This window comes from Rhinopithecus bieti, unplaced genomic scaffold (genome assembly GCF_001698545.2).
Source record: "Rhinopithecus bieti isolate Rb0 unplaced genomic scaffold, ASM169854v2 scaffold_42598, whole genome shotgun sequence".
Classification (NCBI taxonomy): domain Eukaryota; kingdom Metazoa; phylum Chordata; class Mammalia; order Primates; family Cercopithecidae; genus Rhinopithecus; species Rhinopithecus bieti.
Window position 1 is genome coordinate 90025 of NW_016817168.1, and position 17918 is coordinate 107942.

A 17918-nucleotide genomic window follows, 5' to 3' on the forward strand; every position below is an offset into this window, starting at 1 on the left:
GAGGGCCATACCACCCCCGATTTAGACACCCCCAGGACAGGTCCAGTCCTCCTCGGGCTGAGAAAGTCCCAGGAGTCGTCAGGCGCCCCTCTCCAGCGCAGGCTTAGGTCCCCTTTTACGAAGGGCAGAGGGAGGGCCTTCCCGCCGTGTCCCTACCCCTTGCAGACGTCACTGCGGCGTAGATGAGGGGACAGTCCTCTCAGTCTCATCAACCGTCCCCTCCCTGCCACCCCAAACGCCCACCGTGGAGAGGCGGGAGATGAGGGGGGCTAGGAGTTGAAGCGCCCACTCGTATGCCCCCAGGAGACCTAGCGGAGCCCCTGCGTCCGATGAGGTGGAGTCTCTGCGGGAACTCCAGGGGGCTGGAACACTTGCGCAGGGCCCTTTAAGGCAGAATGGGTAGCCAGTGCCGCTGCCGCGGTTACTAGGGATGTGACGTCACGCATGGGCGGGATTTCCCGCACTCGGGCGGAAGCGGAAGGGGCGGGGCTCCGCGCACCAAGTCTCCAGCGCCGCCGCCGTCGCCGCCAACAGAGCCGTAGCGCGCTGGGCCGTCAAGGCAAGATGGTGGACTACAGCGTGTGGGACCACATTGAGGTGTCTGATGATGAAGACGAGACGCACCCCAACATCGACACGGCTAGCCTCTTCCGCTGGCGGCATCAGGTAAGGCGCGCGCGCCCATCCCTTTCCCTACTCCCGGACCCCGCTCCAGAGTTGTGATCCCCGATACTGCCCAGGGACCCCACTGTTCACACCTAGGATTCTCACCCCCTCAGTCTGGACTTTCAGGAGCCTCTATTCAACTCCAGGACCCCAGTACCGCTGAGACCCTGAGTCCCTGCTCGGGATCCCCCCCTCACCCCCTGCTCCGATTTTTGCGTGGGATTCCTTATTTACCCTCTAGAACTTCTTCATAGTCTGGACTCCCCTAGACGAGTCTCCCCAATTCTGTTTGGCAGTTAACATTTACACCCAGAACTCTGCCTCAAAGTTTGGACCCCAAATTCTTCTAGGTGATCCCTCATCTATTCGGGTATCCACTCCCTATCTGGGATCTCACGTCGCCCTCCCCCACCTTCGTAGTTTGACCCCCAATACTTTGGTCTGTCCTGGGATCTGCTTTCCGGGATCTTGATCCGGGGTTCCCATTCAGATCCGGAGTCGCCACTCCTTTTCTAAACGGTACAAGGAACTCTGTGCTACTCTGATATTCCTGTCCCTGCCCACACCCAGGACCCCCTTCCTGGAGTGTAGACCCGTCCCCCTTCAGGATCCTTAGTCTCACCGAGGACTTGGGTTTTGGAACCTGGTTCCCCTCTGGATCTAACTACCAGCTCCACCCCGACGGAGCCTCACATTCCAGCCTCTCCTTTGGCCTCCGGTAGACCCATTTCCCATTAGACCAGGAAATCCTGCCCACGTGGCTTCCGGCCCAGCCAGAGCCCCTGCCCCTACTTGGTATTGCAGACCCTGTCACCACCCATCTCCCAGACTGGCTTCCTGTATGAGCCTTGGCCAGCATTGGAAACTCCCATAACTCAAGCCCAGGACCCCAAACCCACCCCACCTTGTGTCCCCAACCTGATAGCTACTCTGTGACCCAAATTGTCTCTGCTCTTATCCAGGGACTCCTGGTCTGATTCTAAATTCACTACCCCTTCTTCTGTCTGACCACAACAGAACCCCCAAATCCAGACACCAGAATCCCAAGTCTGGGTGATCCATGTCCTACCACCCCCTCAGTGCTCACAAGCCAATGGGGGTGACTAAGACTTAAAGGTATAACCTCCTGCTACCCCAAATCAGTGTGCCTGCATCACATATCAGTGTCTGTTGTACTTTTTTTTTTTTTTTGAGATGGATTGTCGCCCAGGTTGGAGTGCAGTGACACAATCTTGGCTCACTGCAACCTCTGCCTCCCGGGTTCAAGCAATTCTCCTGCCTCAGCCTCCTGAATAGCTGGGATTACAGGCATGCGCCACCACACCTGGCTAATTTTGTATCTTTAGTAGAGATGGGGTTTCTCCATGGTGGTCAGGCTGGTCTCCAACTCCCGACCTCAGGCGATCCACCCGCCTCGGCCTCCCAGAGTGCTGGGATTACAGGTGTGAGCCACTGCACCCAGCCGTGTTGTACTCTTAAACTAAGGGCATATACCTCTCAGAACCTTCTAGTGAGGATCTCTTACCTCACCCTCCCATAGGACAACTCCCCATCGTTTATCCAAAAACAACTAGAAGGTCCCTTCCCTATCATTTCGGAATACTCCGGAATACGGCATTAGTCTCTTTATGTAGCTCCCAGTCCCACCTCCAGACCTATTCCTTAAATCCTGAGTCTCCTGGGTAGTGTACCTGCCAAGCGAGCCACTGGAGTGTGGGAAGAAAGTTCTAGCGCTTCTATTTCTTGCCGTGTGTAACATTTTATTATGAAATATTTAAGACTTCCACAAAGCTCCAAAGACTATTCTTGGGAAGACCTATTTCTGTCACATAAAGAGGTTAATCTTTACTACTGTGGAGAATGGTTTGGTCCTGCCGAGTGGGAGGGCCCCCCTCCTGCAGCGTAGTGTACCTGCCACACCCTTCTCCCTCTGGCACGGAGCTTTTCCTGTCCTACCGCCGAGAACCCGGTGGTTGTAGTGGCATGTAAGGGTGGCAGGGGGCTTCAGCGTCTCCAGCACAGGTTCAAGGACAGGCAAGCTTGCGTTCCAATCCTAGTCCTGCCTCTTGCTGCTGCTTTCTTTCTTTGATGTGGCAAGACTCAGGCCTCCCTGAGCCCGTATGAAACCTGGAATACTATGATCCCACTTCCCTGAGACCTTTGTAAGAATAAATTAAGACTGGGTCGGGAAAACTTGGGGCAGTTTTGGAAGGAAGCATTGTAGAGGGGAAGGAGAGATCGCTGTGGTTCTGAGCACAGGCCTGACTAGGTTCAAATCTCAGCTGTGTCTGTATCACTCACATGCTGCGTGACTGCCAGGGAATTGTTTGATTGCTGTGTGCCTGAGCACCCGAGAATCTGAATGATGTCCACCCCATAGGGTTGTTGTAAGGGTTACCTTATTCGTTTAATGTTTGTAATCCTTTTGGGGCGGTAGCTATTATCATCATCATTTAAATAATTTTTGTGAATGGTTAAAAAGAAATTCCATAGCCACATGTGATGGCACATGCCTATAGTCCTAGCTACTCAGGAGGCTAAAGCAGAAGGATCATTTGAGCCCAGAAGTTCAAGTCCAGCCTGAGCAACATAGCAAGACCTCGTCTGTCTTTCTTTTTTCTTTTTTTAAATTTTGTTTTGTTTGTTTTTTTGCTTTTTTTTTTTCAAGACAGGGTCTTGCTTTGTCACCCAGGCTGGAGTGCAGTGGTGCCATCTTGGCTCACTACAACTTCCGCCTCCCGGGCTCAAGTGATCCTCCTACTTCTGCCTCCTGAGTAGCTGGGACCACAGGTGCACACCACCATTCCTGGTTGATTTTTGTACTTTTGGTAGAGACAGGGTTTCACCATGTTGCCCAGGCTGGTCTCACACTCCTGAGCTCAGGCGATCCACCCACCTCAGCCTCACAAAGTGCCGGGATTGTAGGTGTGAGCCACCAAGCCTGGCCTAAGACCTTGTCTTTTCAAAAAAAAAAAAAAAAAAAATCCAAAGGTTCCGGAAGGGGACAAATGAATCCCTTTTCCCAGCCCCAGCTCGCCGACTCTCCTGCCCAGAGACAGCTGCTGTTAATGGTTTCTTCTAATGAGTTGTATGACATTGAGATTTCGTGAGCCTCAGTTTCCCTAACTGTAAGGCAGGAGGGTAGTGACACCTGTGGGCCCTGCTTACTGGGGTGGCTTCTCTCCTGCTCAGCCTGCTACAGCCCCTCCCCAATGGGAGGTGTAAAGCCCAGGCTGGGCAGGCTGCCGCCCCCACCAACTCCTAGAGGCCTTTTTTAGCTGCGGCCTCCCTGGCGGCTGTTCAGAGGACACAGGGGAGACTGATGGCTGCCCAGCAGTGGCTTGCAGGGTGGCAGGCAGGCTCCAGGGTGACACAGGCTCATCGTGGAGGAAGGGAGTTGCAGAGGCCACAGCTGCTTTTTTTTTTTCTTTTTTTTAAGACGGAGTCTCACTCTATTGCCCAGACTGGAGTACAGTGGTGCCCTCTTGGCTCACTGCAACCTCCACCTCCTGGGTTCAAGCAATTCTCCTGCCTCAGCCTCCTGAGTAGCTGGGACTACAGGTGCGTGCCACCATGCCTGGCTACTTTTTCTATTTTTTTTAGTAGAGACTGCGTTTCACCATGTTGGCCAGGCTGGTCCCGAACTCCTGACCTCATGATCTGCCCGCCTGGCTTCCCAAAGTGTTGGGATTACAGGCGTGAGCCACCCTGCCCAGCAACTTTTTTTTTTTTTTTTAAAGAGATGGAATCTCACTGTGTTGCTCAGGCTGGTCTCGAATTCCTGAGCTCAAGTGATCCTCCCACCTCGGCCTCCCAAAGTGCTAGGATAATAGGCATGGGCCACTGTGCCAGCCTGCAGCTGCAGTTTATCTCATGAGGTGTAGCTTTTTTTTTTTTGAGACAGGGTCATGCTCTGTCACCCAGGCTGGAGTGCACTGGCGCAATCTTGGTTCACTGCAACTTCTGCCTCAGGTTCAAGCGATTCTGCCTCAGCCCCTGGAGTAGCTGGGATTGCAGGTGCTTGCCACCACGCCCGGCTACTTTTTGTATTCTTAGTAGAGATGGGGTTTCACCATGTTGGCCAGGCGGGTTTCAAACTCCTGACCTCAGGTGATCCACCCGCCTCAGCCTCCCAAAGTGCTGGGATTACAGGCGTGAGCCACCACGCCCAGCCTGTAGGCCTTCTTGACCCCTTATTCATATGGGGGAATCCGAGGCTCAGGCTGGCTGTGTCAGTCCCGTGGGGTATTAGAATAGGGGCCAGGTCTGCCTGGCCCTGCCCTAGAACCTGGGGACACAGCCTCAGATAAGGCACAGAAATGAGTCAGCAGACCATTCAGGTGGCAGTGACAAGGACGGAGATGGTAACAGTGGGACACGCCTACTGAGAGCTGTTTTGGAAGCATTTTCCATAGAGTTATTCAGTCCTCACGGTGATCCTGTGAGACTCCGTTTCACAGAGGGGAAGACCAAGGCCGGGAGAGGTTTCAATGACATGGCCAAAGTTCCATCTCCCATCAGTGGCACAGCCGGGTGCTGTGACCATGTAGTAACAACCACTCCCAGTTATTGAGCGTGTGCTCTGGGCCAGAAATTAAACTAAGCATTTGAGGACATTTCCTTTTTAAAGCCCCAGAGTGCTCCTCAGAGAGAGAGAGAGAGAGAGATTGTCCCCTGACACAGATGGTAATGACCCTGGCCAGCACAGGAAGGGTGCATGCTGAGGGCCCGCATGGCTTGGGACATTTTACTTTAATCATCTCGTTAGTTTCTTCCGATACGAGCTTGTGCAGTCAGCATTGTTGACTGTTTGACAAGATGAGGAAACTGAGGTTCCAGGAGGTTAGGGGATGGCCCAAGGATACCCAGCCAGTACAAGGTGGCTGTGGGCTAGGACCCAGGGGCCGGTGCCCCAAGGCTGTCCTCCAGCACCCTCACCATGTCATCAGATGGTCACAGGAGGTCCTTTGGGGATCAGTGGTGCCCCAGGCAGGGAACATTGGGGAAGGCTCTGTCGAAGCTGAGTTTTGGGTGCAAAGCAGGTAAGGGAACCGCACATGCAGAGGCCAAGAGGCAAGAGAAAGCCCATGCTTTCCGGGAACCATGAGGGCCAGCATCTGCCTGGGACCCAGGACCAGGATGCCAGGATCAGAAATCCTATCTGAATTCAGACCCCCCAAGACGTGGTAGTGGGGAGGACTCTGGTCACATGGTCAAATGCGTGGGTTTCACCGGCCTCCCTGGCAGCAGCTGTGCCTGGATTGGAGAGGGACAGCAATTGAAGGTGGTGGCATGTTTCCGGGTTTGATCAGCGGCTCTGGATAGAGCAGCCCCCACTGAGGTGCAGGAGGGGTGATGGTGGAGCCATGCAGGGGTCTCCGGAGAGTCCTGAATGATCCGATGGGGACCCAGATGGAGGTCTGAGCGAGGTAGGGAGTGAGGCAGGGACCAGGAGCCTGAGGAGAAAGGAATCAGGAGAAAGGAATGCCTGGGGAGTGACATCTGGGGCTCGGGTGAGCGGGAAGCAGGTAGACACTAAGCTGGGGCTCAGGAGGGCATGCTGGGCTGGAGACAGAGCTAAGGGGGCCTAGGCAGTGATCCTGGAGCAAGGTTATGGGTGGAACAAAGAAACATCTAGAAGGGGCCCTGGTACAGTGGCTCATGCCTGTAATCTCAGTAATTTGGGAGGCCAAGGTGGGTGGATCACTTGAGGTCAGGAGTTCCAGACCAGCCTGACCAACATGGAGAAACCTGGTCTCTACTAAAAATATAAAATTACCCTGGTGTGGTGGCGCATGCCTGTAATCCCAGCTACTCAGAAGGCTGAGGCAGGAAAATCTCTTGAACACGGGAGGCAGAGGTTGCAGTGAGCCAAGATTGTACCACTGCACTCCAGCCTGGGCGACTCCGTCTAAAAAAAAACAAAAAAAAACCAATAGCCGGGCATGGTGGTTTGTGTGCACCTGTAGTCCTAGCTAGTTGGGAGGCTGAGGCAGGAGGATCTCTTGAGCCTGGGAGGTCAAGGCTGCAGTGAACCATGATTGCACCACTGCACTCTAGTCTGCATGACAACAAGACCTTGTTCAAACAAAACCAAACAAAATAAAAACCAAAAAACAAGCATTTGCTGAGCCCCTGCTTTGCGCCAGGCCAAGTTCCTGGTTCTGGAGACAAAATGGCAAACACATTCCCACATTTAGAGAGCCGGGGGGGGGGAGGCAGTACCCAAAACGTGATAAATAATTGTCATATGATGTGAGTGGTGGCTGGTGTTGAGGCAGGGAATTCCAGACGGGGGCAGCGGGAGGTTGCCATCATCAGGAAGGTGGTTGGGGAAGGAGTCCTTGCTAAGGCAACATGGAGCCCAGATGGCGCGGGTGCCATAGAGTCAGCTGTGGGGGGATCTGAGGGAAGATCATTCCAAGTAGTTGGAACAGCCAGTGTGAAGGCCTTGAAGTTCAAGAAAAAAGCACGCTCTGCAGAGCACAGTGGCTCCTGCCTGTAGTCCCAGCACTTTGGGAGGCCGAGGCGGAGGAATCACTTGAACCCAGGACTTCAAGACCGGTCTGGGCAACATGGCGAAACCCCATCTTTACTGCAAATACAAAAATTAGCTGGGTGTGGTGGTGCACACCTGTAGTCCCAGCTACTCGGGAGGCGAGGTGGGAGGATTGCCTGAGCCCAGGGAGGTCGAGGCTGCAGTAAGTCGTCATTGGGCCACTGCACTCTGACCTGGGCGACAGAGTGAGACCCTGTTTTGTTTTGTTTTGTTTTCTAAAAGAAAAAAAAATGGTCTCAAGAAAAGGTGAGAAAAGTGAGGGGCCAGTGTGGCTGGAAGGAAGAGTTACCAGGGGAGGTGCTGGGGCAGATTGTGTAGGGCCTACCTAGGCTGTGGTGACAACTTGGGCTCTGCTCTGAGTGAGATGGGAGCCGCCAGGGTTCTCAGCAGAGGACGGAGGGACCTGACCCCACCTGGGTGTGCGCCGGCACCTGTGGGGGCAGGGGCGGAAGCTGGGAGACCAGGGCACGGGAGGTGGAGGCATACTTTTTCCCAGGGCCATCTCTGGTGCGGGGATTGGGTATGGGGCTGGGGGTAAGGGACAGGCCGCTCCCCAGAGTTGATAGGCCGCCCTTGCCCGCAGGCCCGGGTGGAGCGCATGGAGCAGTTCCAGAAGGAGAAGGAGGAACTGGACAGGGGCTGCCGCGAGTGCAAGCGCAAGGTGGCCGAATGCCAGAGGAAGCTGAAGGAGCTGGAGGTGGCTGAGGGCGGCAAAGCAGAGCTGGAGCGGCTGCAGGCTGAGGCACAGCAGCTGCGCAAAGAGGAGCGGAGCTGGGAGCAGAAGCTGGAAGAGATGCGCAAGAAGGAGAAGAGCATGCCCTGGAACGTGGACACGCTCAGCAAAGACGGCTTCAGCAAGGTGTGCGGGGCGGGCGGGGCGGGCAGTGCACTTGCGCAGCCAGCGAGCGTGCAGCCAGGACGCATGCGCACCCAATGCCTGGTCAGGGGAGGACCCGGGCGGTGTAGTTGAAGAGTGTGGTGTGGGGCGGAGAGCTGAGGGACGGACGGGGCCACGTGGGAGGGGGGACAGGCTTGGAGGGCCGGGCCGATGAAACACCCCACCGGTCCCCTCCTCTGATCTGCCCCAAGGCCCATGCCCACGCTCCCGCCACCTTGATGCTCATGGCTTCGTCACCACCTCCGCCGTGGATGGGATGGGCGCTGCGGCCACGGCCCGCCCGGCCGCACTCGAGGCGCTCCGCAGCCTTGCCCCAGCCCACTCCCCCTCTCACCCTACCACAGAGCATGGTCAACACCAAGCCCGAGAAGACAGAGGAGGACTCAGAGGAGGTGAGGGAGCAGAAACACAAGACCTTCGTGGAAAAGTACGAGAAACAGATCAAGCACTTTGGTGAGTGGGGCGTGTGAGGTTATGGGGGGCAAGGTCGGGGCAGGCTCTTTGCCTCCAGGGCCCTCCAGCACCTTGCCAGCATCTTCCCACAGGCATGCTCCGCCGCTGGGATGACAGCCAAAAGTACCTGTCAGACAATGTCCACCTGGTGTGCGAGGAGACGGCCAATTACCTGGTCATCTGGTGCATTGACCTAGAGGTGGAGGAGGTGAGTGGAGCTTTCCCCAGGGCTGTGAAAAGGCACTGCCCTGAGGTCGCCACTTGGTAACCCTGTGCCTGTTCTCCCTGGCAGAAATGTGCACTCATGGAGCAGGTGGCCCACCAGACAATCGTCATGCAGTTTATCCTGGAGCTGGCCAAGAGCCTGAAGGTGGACCCCCGGGCCTGCTTCCGGCAGTTCTTCACTAAGATTAAGGTAGGGTCCCCTGAGCTGCCAGGTGGCTGAAGGCCCCCTCCCCAGGGAACCAGCCCACAATGCTCTGGGTAAGGCCGACTCCTGTCCACTGGGACTCAAGCCCCTCCAATCACCGAATCCTAGATCAGGAGAGGGTGGGGCCAAGGAGGGAGAGAGAAGTGGGCGGATCCTGCCAGACTTTAAAAGTGGAGGTCAGGCCAGGCTTGGTGACTGAGTACTATAGTCCAAGTCTTTTTGGGAGGCTGAAGCAGGAGGATCACTTGAGCTCAGGAATTTGTGAGCTGTGGTGTGCCACTGCACTCCAGCCTGGGTGACAGAGCAAAACTGCATTACAAAAAAAAATGGGACCACTAGGATGTGCTGGAGGTCCCCATGTGGATATGTGAGTAAAGAACAGAGGTGAGGGTGCCTCTAGGGTTCTGGGCTTTTGTTTGTTTTTGAGATAGAGTCTTGCTGTCAGCAAGGCTGGAGTGCAATGGCGTGATCTCAGCTCACTGCAACCCCTGCCTCCTGGGTTCAAGCAATTCTCATGCCTCAGCCTCCCAAGTAGCTGGCATTACAGGCGCCTGCCAGCCTCTAGAGTTTTTTTTTTTTTTTTTTTTTTTTTTTTTTTTTTGAGACGGGAGTCTCGCTCTGTCGCCCAGGGCTGGAGTGCAGTGGCCGGATCTCAGCTCCACTACAAGCCTCTGCCTCCCGGGTTCACGCCATTCTCCTGCCCAGGGCTCCTTTGTGTAGCTGTGTGACTACAGGCGCCTGCCATCTCGCCCGGCTAATTTTGTTTAGTATGTGTACGGGTGTTTCACCGTGTTTAGCTTATGTGATGGTCTGTTCCTTGACCTTGTATCTGTGTTTTTTATTTTTACCTCTCGGGGGATTACAGGCTTGAGCCACCGCGCCCGGCCGCCTCTAGAGTTTTTAACTTGCGCACCTGGAGGAACAGGGCTACCCTTACCAAGACTGGAGAGACCAAGGACAAGGCAGACTGGGAGGTGGCCGTGTTGAGTTAGAGGTACCCATGCAGGGACACTGAGGACATGAGTGTCTCAGATCTGCAGTAGAGCAGGGCTCCCAAGGAGGTGGTCTTTAGCAAATGCCAGATGAGGTCCCTGGAGGGGGAGCCCAGGCCTTGGGGAGCCCTTTATGTAGGTCAGGAACAGACTTGGGGAGGCCTGGGGCACCTCTGAGGAGCTGTGGCTGGAGGGTCCTGGGCCCCCAGTCCCTCCTGAGCGTTGGGCCAAGTCTAGTGAGCACTGACCGAACCCCATAGACAGCCGATCGCCAGTACATGGAGGGCTTCAACGACGAGCTGGAAGCCTTCAAGGAGCGTGTGCGGGGCCGTGCCAAGCTGCGCATTGAGAAGGCCATGAAGGAGTACGAGGAGGAGGAGCGCAAGAAGCGGCTTGGCCCCGGCGGCCTGGACCCTGTCGAGGTCTACGAGTCTCTCCCCGAGGTGCGGCTCCCCAGCCCAGGCGGACAGCAGGAGGACCCTGAGCGGGACCCCCCTAGGGCACAGGGACCCAGCCCCTGACCCCAGCCCCTCTATACCCTCAGGAACTCCAGAAGTGCTTCGATGTGAAGGACGTGCAGATGCTGCAAGACGCCATCAGCAAGATGGACCCCACCGTGAGTAACCCCTGCGTCCCATGCCTTTCCAGCGGGCCATGTGTCTCCCCCAGCCCTGTGTCCCAAGTCTCTGAAGCCAGTTGGTGAAAGTGTCCCTCCAAGGCTTCTCCAAGGACTAAGGGGGGTCGTGTTACCTTGGCACACATACACATTTATTGAGCACCTACTGTGTCCCAGCATCCAGCAGATAAATACTGAGCTTTGAGCGTATGTCCCTTGTGACTGATAGTCACTGTTACTGTGACTGAGTCCAGCCTCAGTTTCCTTATGCAAACCATATTTTCTCTCAATATCAGCTCACAAAATGTGTGGGGAAGGGAGCTGAGCACATGGCAGGGGCTGGTAAATGCTGGCTGTTAATTGGATTTTGTCTGTCTGTTTTTTTTTTTTTGAGACAGAGTCTCGCTCTGTCGCCCAGGCTGGAGTGCAGTGGTGCTATTTCTGCTCACTGCAAGCTCCGCCTCCCGGGTTTACGCCATTCTCCTGCCTCAGCCTCCCGAGTAGCTGGGACTACAGGCGCCCGCCACCACGCCTGGTTAATTTTTTGTATTTTTTAGTAGAGACAGGGTTTCACCGTGTTACCCAGGATGGTCTCGATCTCCTGACCTCGTGATCTGCCCGCCTCGGCCTCCCAGAGTGCTGGGATTACAGGTGTGAGCCACCACACCCGGCCGTCTGTTTTTTTTTTTGACAGGCAGGGTCTTCCTCTCTCACCCAGGCTACAGCCTCCACCTCCCAGGCTCAAGTGATCCTCTCACCTCGGCCTCCCCAAGTAGCTGGGATTATAGGCTGACACCATGACATCTCACTAATTTTTTTTCTAAAATTATGTTTTATAAAGAAGGTCTCACTGGCTGTATTTTTGGAAGTGGCAATAGACGTTGAATCTAAGTAGGACACGATTGACCCTATTCCTACCGCTCACTGGTTGGTCACACTGATTTTCTCGTCTGTAAAATGAGTCTAGCTGCAGGACTGGCCCTGAGTTTCTAGAAGCTTCTATGGGCATAGCCATCTAGACCATGTTCTGCAAACCGCAGCTCCCAGACTCACTGCCTGTCTTTATAATAAAGTTTTATTGGAACAAAGAAGCCACGCTCAATTGTTTCACTGTCATCTACAACCGATCTTGCTCTGCCACAGAGTTGAGTCGTGACGGAGACCATATGGCTTGCGGAACCAGAAATATTTAGTCAGTCCCTTTACCAAAAAAATTTGCTGGCTTTTGTTCTAGATTGCACTATCTAAATTTAAATTAAAGTTAAATAAAATTTAAAGTTCCAGCTGAGTACGGTGGCTCACGCCTGTAATCTCAGTGCTTTGGGAGGCCAAGGCAAGCAGATCACCTGAGGTCAGGAGTTTGAGACCAGCCTGGCCAACATGGCAAAATCCTATCTCTACTAAAAGTAAAAAAATCAGCCAGGCATGGTGACAGGCATCTGTAACCCCAGCTACTTGGGAGGCTGAGGCACTTGAACCTGGGAGGTGGAGGTTGCAGTGAGCCGAGATTGCATCATTGCACTCCAGCCTGGGTGACAGAGTGAGACTCCATCTCAAATAAATTGGTTAAATATCAATAGGCAGGAAGCCAGCTTGGGGATGTGCAGGGGATAATGGGGACCCCTGGGTGGTAGCCCCACCTCATCTGCCTGCCCTTCTCCTCACAGGACGCGAAGTACCACATGCAACGCTGCATTGACTCCGGCCTCTGGGTCCCCAACTCTAAGGCCAGTGAGGCCAAGGAGGGAGAGGAGGCAGGTCCTGGGGACCCGCTGCTGGAAGCTGTTCCCAAGACAGGAGATGAGAAGGATGTCAGCGTGTGACCTGCCCCAGCTACCACCGCCACCTGCTTCCAGGCCCCTATGTGCCCCTTTTCAGAAAACAGATAGATGCCATCTCGCCCGCTCCTGGCTTCCTCCACTTGCGCTGCTCGGCCCAGCCCGGGGGGCCTGCCCAGCCCCCCCTGGCCTCTCCACTGTCCCCACTCTCCAGCGCCCATTCAAGTCTCTGCTTTGAGTCAAGGGGCTTCACTGCCTGCAGCCCCCCATCAGCATTATGCCAAAGGCCCGGGGGTCCGGGGAGGGGCAGAGGTTGCCAGGCTGGTCCACCAGGTAGTAGGGGAGGGTCCCCAGCCAAGGGGCCAGCTGTGGTCACTGGGCTCTGTTTTCACTGTTCGTCTGCTGTCTGTGTCTTCTATTTGGCAAACAGCAATGATGTTCCAATAAAGAGTTTCAGATGCTCTCTGGGCTGCTGGAGGGCCGTTCAGGCAGCTCATCTCTTGTAGGTGGGAGGGAAACCTGGTGGAATATTGGGGACTGAGCCTGTGCTTCTCTGGTCCTTTACCCACCAGCCATCGTGGGTCCTTGCCTCACACATGCTGTTCCACCACTTGGAACAGTCTTCCTCCAGAGGCGTCAAAAGCCCCCAGCCTTCAGTTCTCACCTACCCACTCCCCTGTCCCTACTTGGACCTCCAGAAGGCAGGGTTGCCCAAGCTGCTCACCACCAGAGGGCAGTAGTGATCTGCAAACCAAGTCAACGTTCCCTAGGGTTTTGTGGATCTTGCCCACCTGCCCGCAGACCCCCGCCCTTCCAACTTCCTTACCACCTTTTGGAGCAGCATCCTGGACTATATCTCCCCACCCTATGGCCAGCACTGGCCCCAAACAGATGTGTTTTGTTTTTTTGGTTTTTTTTTTTTTGAGAGTCTAGCTGTCGCCCGGGCTGGAGTACAGTGGTGGAATCTCGGATCACTGCAACCTCTGCCTCCTGGATTCAAGCGATTCTCCTGCCTCAGTCTCCTGGGATTGCAGGTGCCCACCACCACGCCCGGCTAATTTTTTGTGTTTTAGTAGACGCGGAGTTTCACCATGTTGGCCACACTGGTCTCGAACTCCTGACCTCAGGTGATCTGCCCACCTTGGGCTCCCACAGTGCTTGGATTACAGGTGTGAGCCACCACACCTGGCCCCCAGCAAACATCTTGATTCTGACCACTGCCTTTTGTCCCTATGGCCTCCAGGCCCCCATCCCTTCTGGCTCTAATTCCTGCCCCAGCCTCCTTCCCATTCACCACTCCAAGCTAGCCCCCCAACAGGCAGCAGCCAGAGGGCATCTGTGAACACCACGGTCGGGGCATGTCCCACCTCTGCTCAAAAGCCTCTCAGGACTCCCCTCCCTGGAACAGAAGCCAAAGTCCTCCCTACAACTGACCAGGCCCCAGCACCATCTGCCTGTTACCTCCCTGCCCTGTTGTCCCCAACTCCATGCTGGCCCTTGAGCACTTAGAATTTCTCTTAGTGTGGGCTTAGGTGATGTGCTGAGCCTCAGTGTCCCTGCTCTTAGGGCTAACATTGTCGCACTAGTGCCCTCAGGCTGTAGTGATGGGGACAAGTGAAGTAATGGTTCAGACAACTGGCACCTGGCACTCATTCTCTGAACGGGGACCTTGGCACTTGCTGGCTCTCTGCAAAAGTCACAAAATATTTCTGCCACAGGAAAAGTCTTAGAGTGCACAGCCAGGCGTGGCTCACACCTGTAATCCCAACACTTTGGGAGGCCAAGGCGGGAGGATCACTTGAGCCCAGGAGTTCAAGACCAGCCTGGCTAACGTGGTGAAATGCAGTCTGCACTAAAACAAAAATTACCCAGGCATGGTGGCGTGTGCCTGTAGTCCCAGCTACTCAGGAAGCTGAGGCAGGAGAATTGCTTGAACCTGGGAGGTGGAGGTTGCAGTGAGCCAAGATCACGCCACTGCACTCCAGCCTGGGCAACAAAGACTCTTAGCTAAAAAACAAAAAAAAAAAAAACCAGGTGCAGTGCTGGGCGCAGTGGTGCGCACCTGTAGTCACAGATACTTGGGAGGCTAAGGCAAAAGGATTGCTTGAGCCTGGGAGGTCAAGGCTGCAGTGAGCTAAGATCAAAGTACAATAAACACCCAGGTACACATCAGTTTCAGACATGAAATACCTTCAATCCAGTAGAGACTTCTACCCACCTCTCCCGGGGGACATCACCTGAGGGGACTGCTTGTCCCTCAGACCACAGATCAATGCCACTTCTCTGAGGCCCTCCTTGACCTACTTTAATTGCCCTCTTGCTCGGCCACCAAACCTGCCTCACATGCCCTTCTTCACACACAACTGTGTATTGTCACCTCCCATGTACTGTGGGTGCCACCAGAGCACGGAGTTTTTCTTGCAACATCCACAGTGCCAGAAAGTGGACCTTCAGGAAACATTTGTAAAAGCATTGGATAAAAACCCCTGGAATGCTGTTGTGCCTAAGCCGATCACCACCAGGGGGCAGGAGTGAGCTGCAAATCCAGTCACTTTCCTTAGTGCTTTGTATATGAGTGAGAACAGCAAGTGCGGGCTGCAGGGGATTCCTGGAGCCCTGAATGAGCCTCGCACATCTTCCAAGATCTATTTATTTATTTATTTATTTTTCAGAGACAGGGTTCTCTCTATGTTGCTCAGACTGGATTTGAACTGAGCTCAAGCAGTCTGCCTGCCTCGGCCTCCCAAGATGTTGGGACTAGAGACCAATGTGCCCTGCCGAGTTAAAATTTTCATTTTTCTTTGGGAGGCCGAGGCGGGAGGATGACGAGGTCAGGAAATCAAGACCATCCTGGCTAACACGGTGAAACCCCACCTCTACTAAAAATACAAAAAATTAGCCGGGCGTGGTGGCAGGCGCCTGTACTCCCAGCTACTCGGGAGGCTGAGTCAGGAGAATGGCGTAAACCCGGGAGGCGGAGCTTGCAGTGAGCCGAGATTGCGCCACTGCACTCCAGCCTGGGCGACAGGGCAAGACTCCGTCTCAAAAAAAAAAAAAAAATTAATTTTTGAGCCGGGCGCGGTGGCTCACGCCTGTAATTCCAGCACTTTGGGAGGCCGAGAAGGGCAGGTTACAAGGTCAGGAGTCCGTGACCAGCCTGACCAACATGGTGAAACCCCATCTCTGCTAAAACTACAAAAATTAGCCGGGCGTGGTGGCGCGTGCCTGTAATCCCAGCTACTCCGTAGGCTGAGGCAGGAGAATCGCTTCAATCCAGGAGGTGGAGGTTGCAGTGAGCTGAGATCACGCCTCCAGCCTGGGCAACAGAGTGAGACTCCGTTTCAAAAAATAATAATAATTTTTGTTCATCATAGACATTTTGGTGTTAATTTCAGTTTTTCAAAATACTGCATTCCTTGTTATTGAAGGTTTTGTTTGTATTTTGTGAGACGGAATCTCACTCTGTCGCCCAGGCTGGAGTGCAGTGGCAAGATCTCAGCTCACTGCAAGCACCGCCTCCCGGGTTCTCGCCATTCTCCTGCCTCAGCCTCCTGAGTAGCTGGGACTACAGGTGCCCATCATCACGCCTGGCTAATTTTTTTGTATTTTTAGTAGAGACGGGGTTTCACTGTGTTAGCCAGGATGGTCTCAAATCTCCTGACCTCGTGATCTGCCTGCCTTGGCCTCCCAAAGTACTAGGATTACAGGTGTGAGCCACTGTGCCCGGCCTAATTTTTGTATTTTTTGTAGACACGCGGTTTCACTATGTTGGCCAGGTTGGTCTCAAACTTCTGACCTCAAGTGAACTGCCCGCCTTGGCCTTCCGAAGTGCTGGGATTACACGCGTGAGCCACTGTGCCTGCCCCCCCCCTTTTTTTTTAAGAGATGGGATCTGGCTCTGTCACCCAGGCTGGAGTGCAGTGGCGCAATCCATAGCTCACTGCAGCCTCTAACCTCTGGGCTCAAGTGATTCTCCTGCCTCAACCTCCTGAGGAGCTCAAATGACAGCCAAGAGACACACACTGCATCTGGCTATCCACCACCAGTCCTTTTTTTTGTTTATTTTTTGAGACCGAATCTTGCTCTGTTGCCCAGGCTAAAGTGCAGTGGTGCGATCTCAGCTCACTGCAAGCTCTGCCTCCCAGGTTCAAGCGATTCTCCTGCCTCAGCCTCCTGTACAGGCATGCACCACCACACCTGGCTAATGAAGTGTATTCACTCATTTGATGCCCCTGACATGCCTCTGGGTTTGGGACTAAATAGTCACATCTTGCAGAGGAGGAAACTGAGGCACACTGAGATTAAGGGACCGCCTAGGATCACGCAGTGATGGAGCTGGGACTTGAACTCAGCCCATCTGGTGCCAGCCTTCATATGTGTAAGTTACTCTTCTGTATTCTCTCAGGCCAGCACCGAGTGTCCCATTTGGGGCTGCTCCTGAGAATTTTCTAGAGAACACAGGTTCACACTCATGTCCAAAGGAGTGTAGAATTTTTGTGGAAAGATTCCCAGGAGGCTGGGTGCGGTGGCTCATGCCTGTAATTCTCAGCACTTTGGGAGGCCGAGGCGGGTGGATCACCTGAGGTCAGGAGTTGGAGACTAGCCTGGCCAAGACGGTGAAACCCTGTCTCTACAAAGAATACAAAAATTAGCTGGGCATGGTGGCAGGTGCCTATAATCCCAGTTACTCAGGAGGCTGAGGCAGGAGAATCCCTTGAACGAAGGAGGCAGAGGTTGCAGTGAGCCAAGATCGTGCCATTGCACTCCAGCCTGGGCAACAAGAGTGAAAAGTTCTGTCTCAAAAAAAAAAAAAGATTTCCCAGGAAACCCATCTCGTTGTTTTGCGGAGGAGACTGGCTGTTACCTGAACTCCCCTATTCATGAAAACACAAAGGTATTTTACTTTCAATGCATCAACTCTTGGCTTTTCTCAGGTACCAGTGGGCTATGAGGAGGCCCCTCCCTGCAGCCCTCGCAGAGCCAGGGGAAGCCCCCAGCTTTTGTTCCTTCCGGAAAACCCACTGTAGTGGCGTGGCCAACTGCCCTGGCTTGCCCAGGACTGTCCCAGTTTTAGCATGGAAAGCCCCCCCTTGGGGAACCCCCTCAGTCCTGGGAAACCCCGGCCTGTTAGTCACGTGTCGGGTCTGGGGCCTCCCTTATGGACCAGGTCTGAGTTTGGGCAGGAGGCCCCAGACCTTGGCAAAACAGCCTCCTTAGCCTCTTTTCTTCAATTGTCAAGTGGGGGTGCTGATACCACTCGCAAAGAAACAGAAGAGGCTGGGCGCAGTGGCTCACGCCTGTAATCCCAGCACTTTGGGAGGCCGAGGCGGGTGGATCATGAGGTCAGGAGATCGAGACCATCCTGGCTAACACTGTGAAACCCCGTCTCTACTAAAAATGCAAAAATTAGCCGGGCGTGGTGGTGGGTGCCTGTAGTCCCAGCTACTTGGGAGGCTGAGGCAGAAGAATGGCGTGAACCCGGGAGGTGGAGCTTGCAGTGAGCCGAGATCGCGCCACTGCACTCCA

General features: G+C 54.4%; 1 protein-coding gene across 1 annotated transcript; it reads left to right on the plus strand.

Moving 5' to 3' along the window:
* Nucleotides 1-451: 451 nt before the first annotated feature.
* On the plus strand, nucleotides 452-12855 carry CDC37 (cell division cycle 37, HSP90 cochaperone). The gene is made up of 8 exons (XM_017855918.1): nucleotides 452-666; nucleotides 7809-8084; nucleotides 8468-8576; nucleotides 8669-8784; nucleotides 8869-8991; nucleotides 10259-10441; nucleotides 10543-10614; nucleotides 12282-12855. The coding sequence occupies exons 1-8, from the start codon at nucleotides 565-567 to the stop codon at nucleotides 12435-12437; spliced, it is 1137 nt and encodes a 378-aa protein (XP_017711407.1). The 5' UTR covers nucleotides 452-564; the 3' UTR covers nucleotides 12438-12855.
* The last annotated feature ends 5063 nt before the right edge of the window (nucleotides 12856-17918 follow it).

Coding starts and splice junctions, on each gene's coding strand:
- CDC37 (XM_017855918.1), top strand. CDS start 565: ATGGTGGACTACAGCGTGTGGGACCACATTGAGGTGTCTGATGATGAA. Junction 667..7,808: donor TCTTCCGCTGGCGGCATCAG/GTAAGGCGCGCG, acceptor CCTTGCCCGCAG/GCCCGGGTGGAGCGCATGGA. Junction 8,992..10,258: donor AGTTCTTCACTAAGATTAAG/GTAGGGTCCCCT, acceptor CGAACCCCATAG/ACAGCCGATCGCCAGTACAT.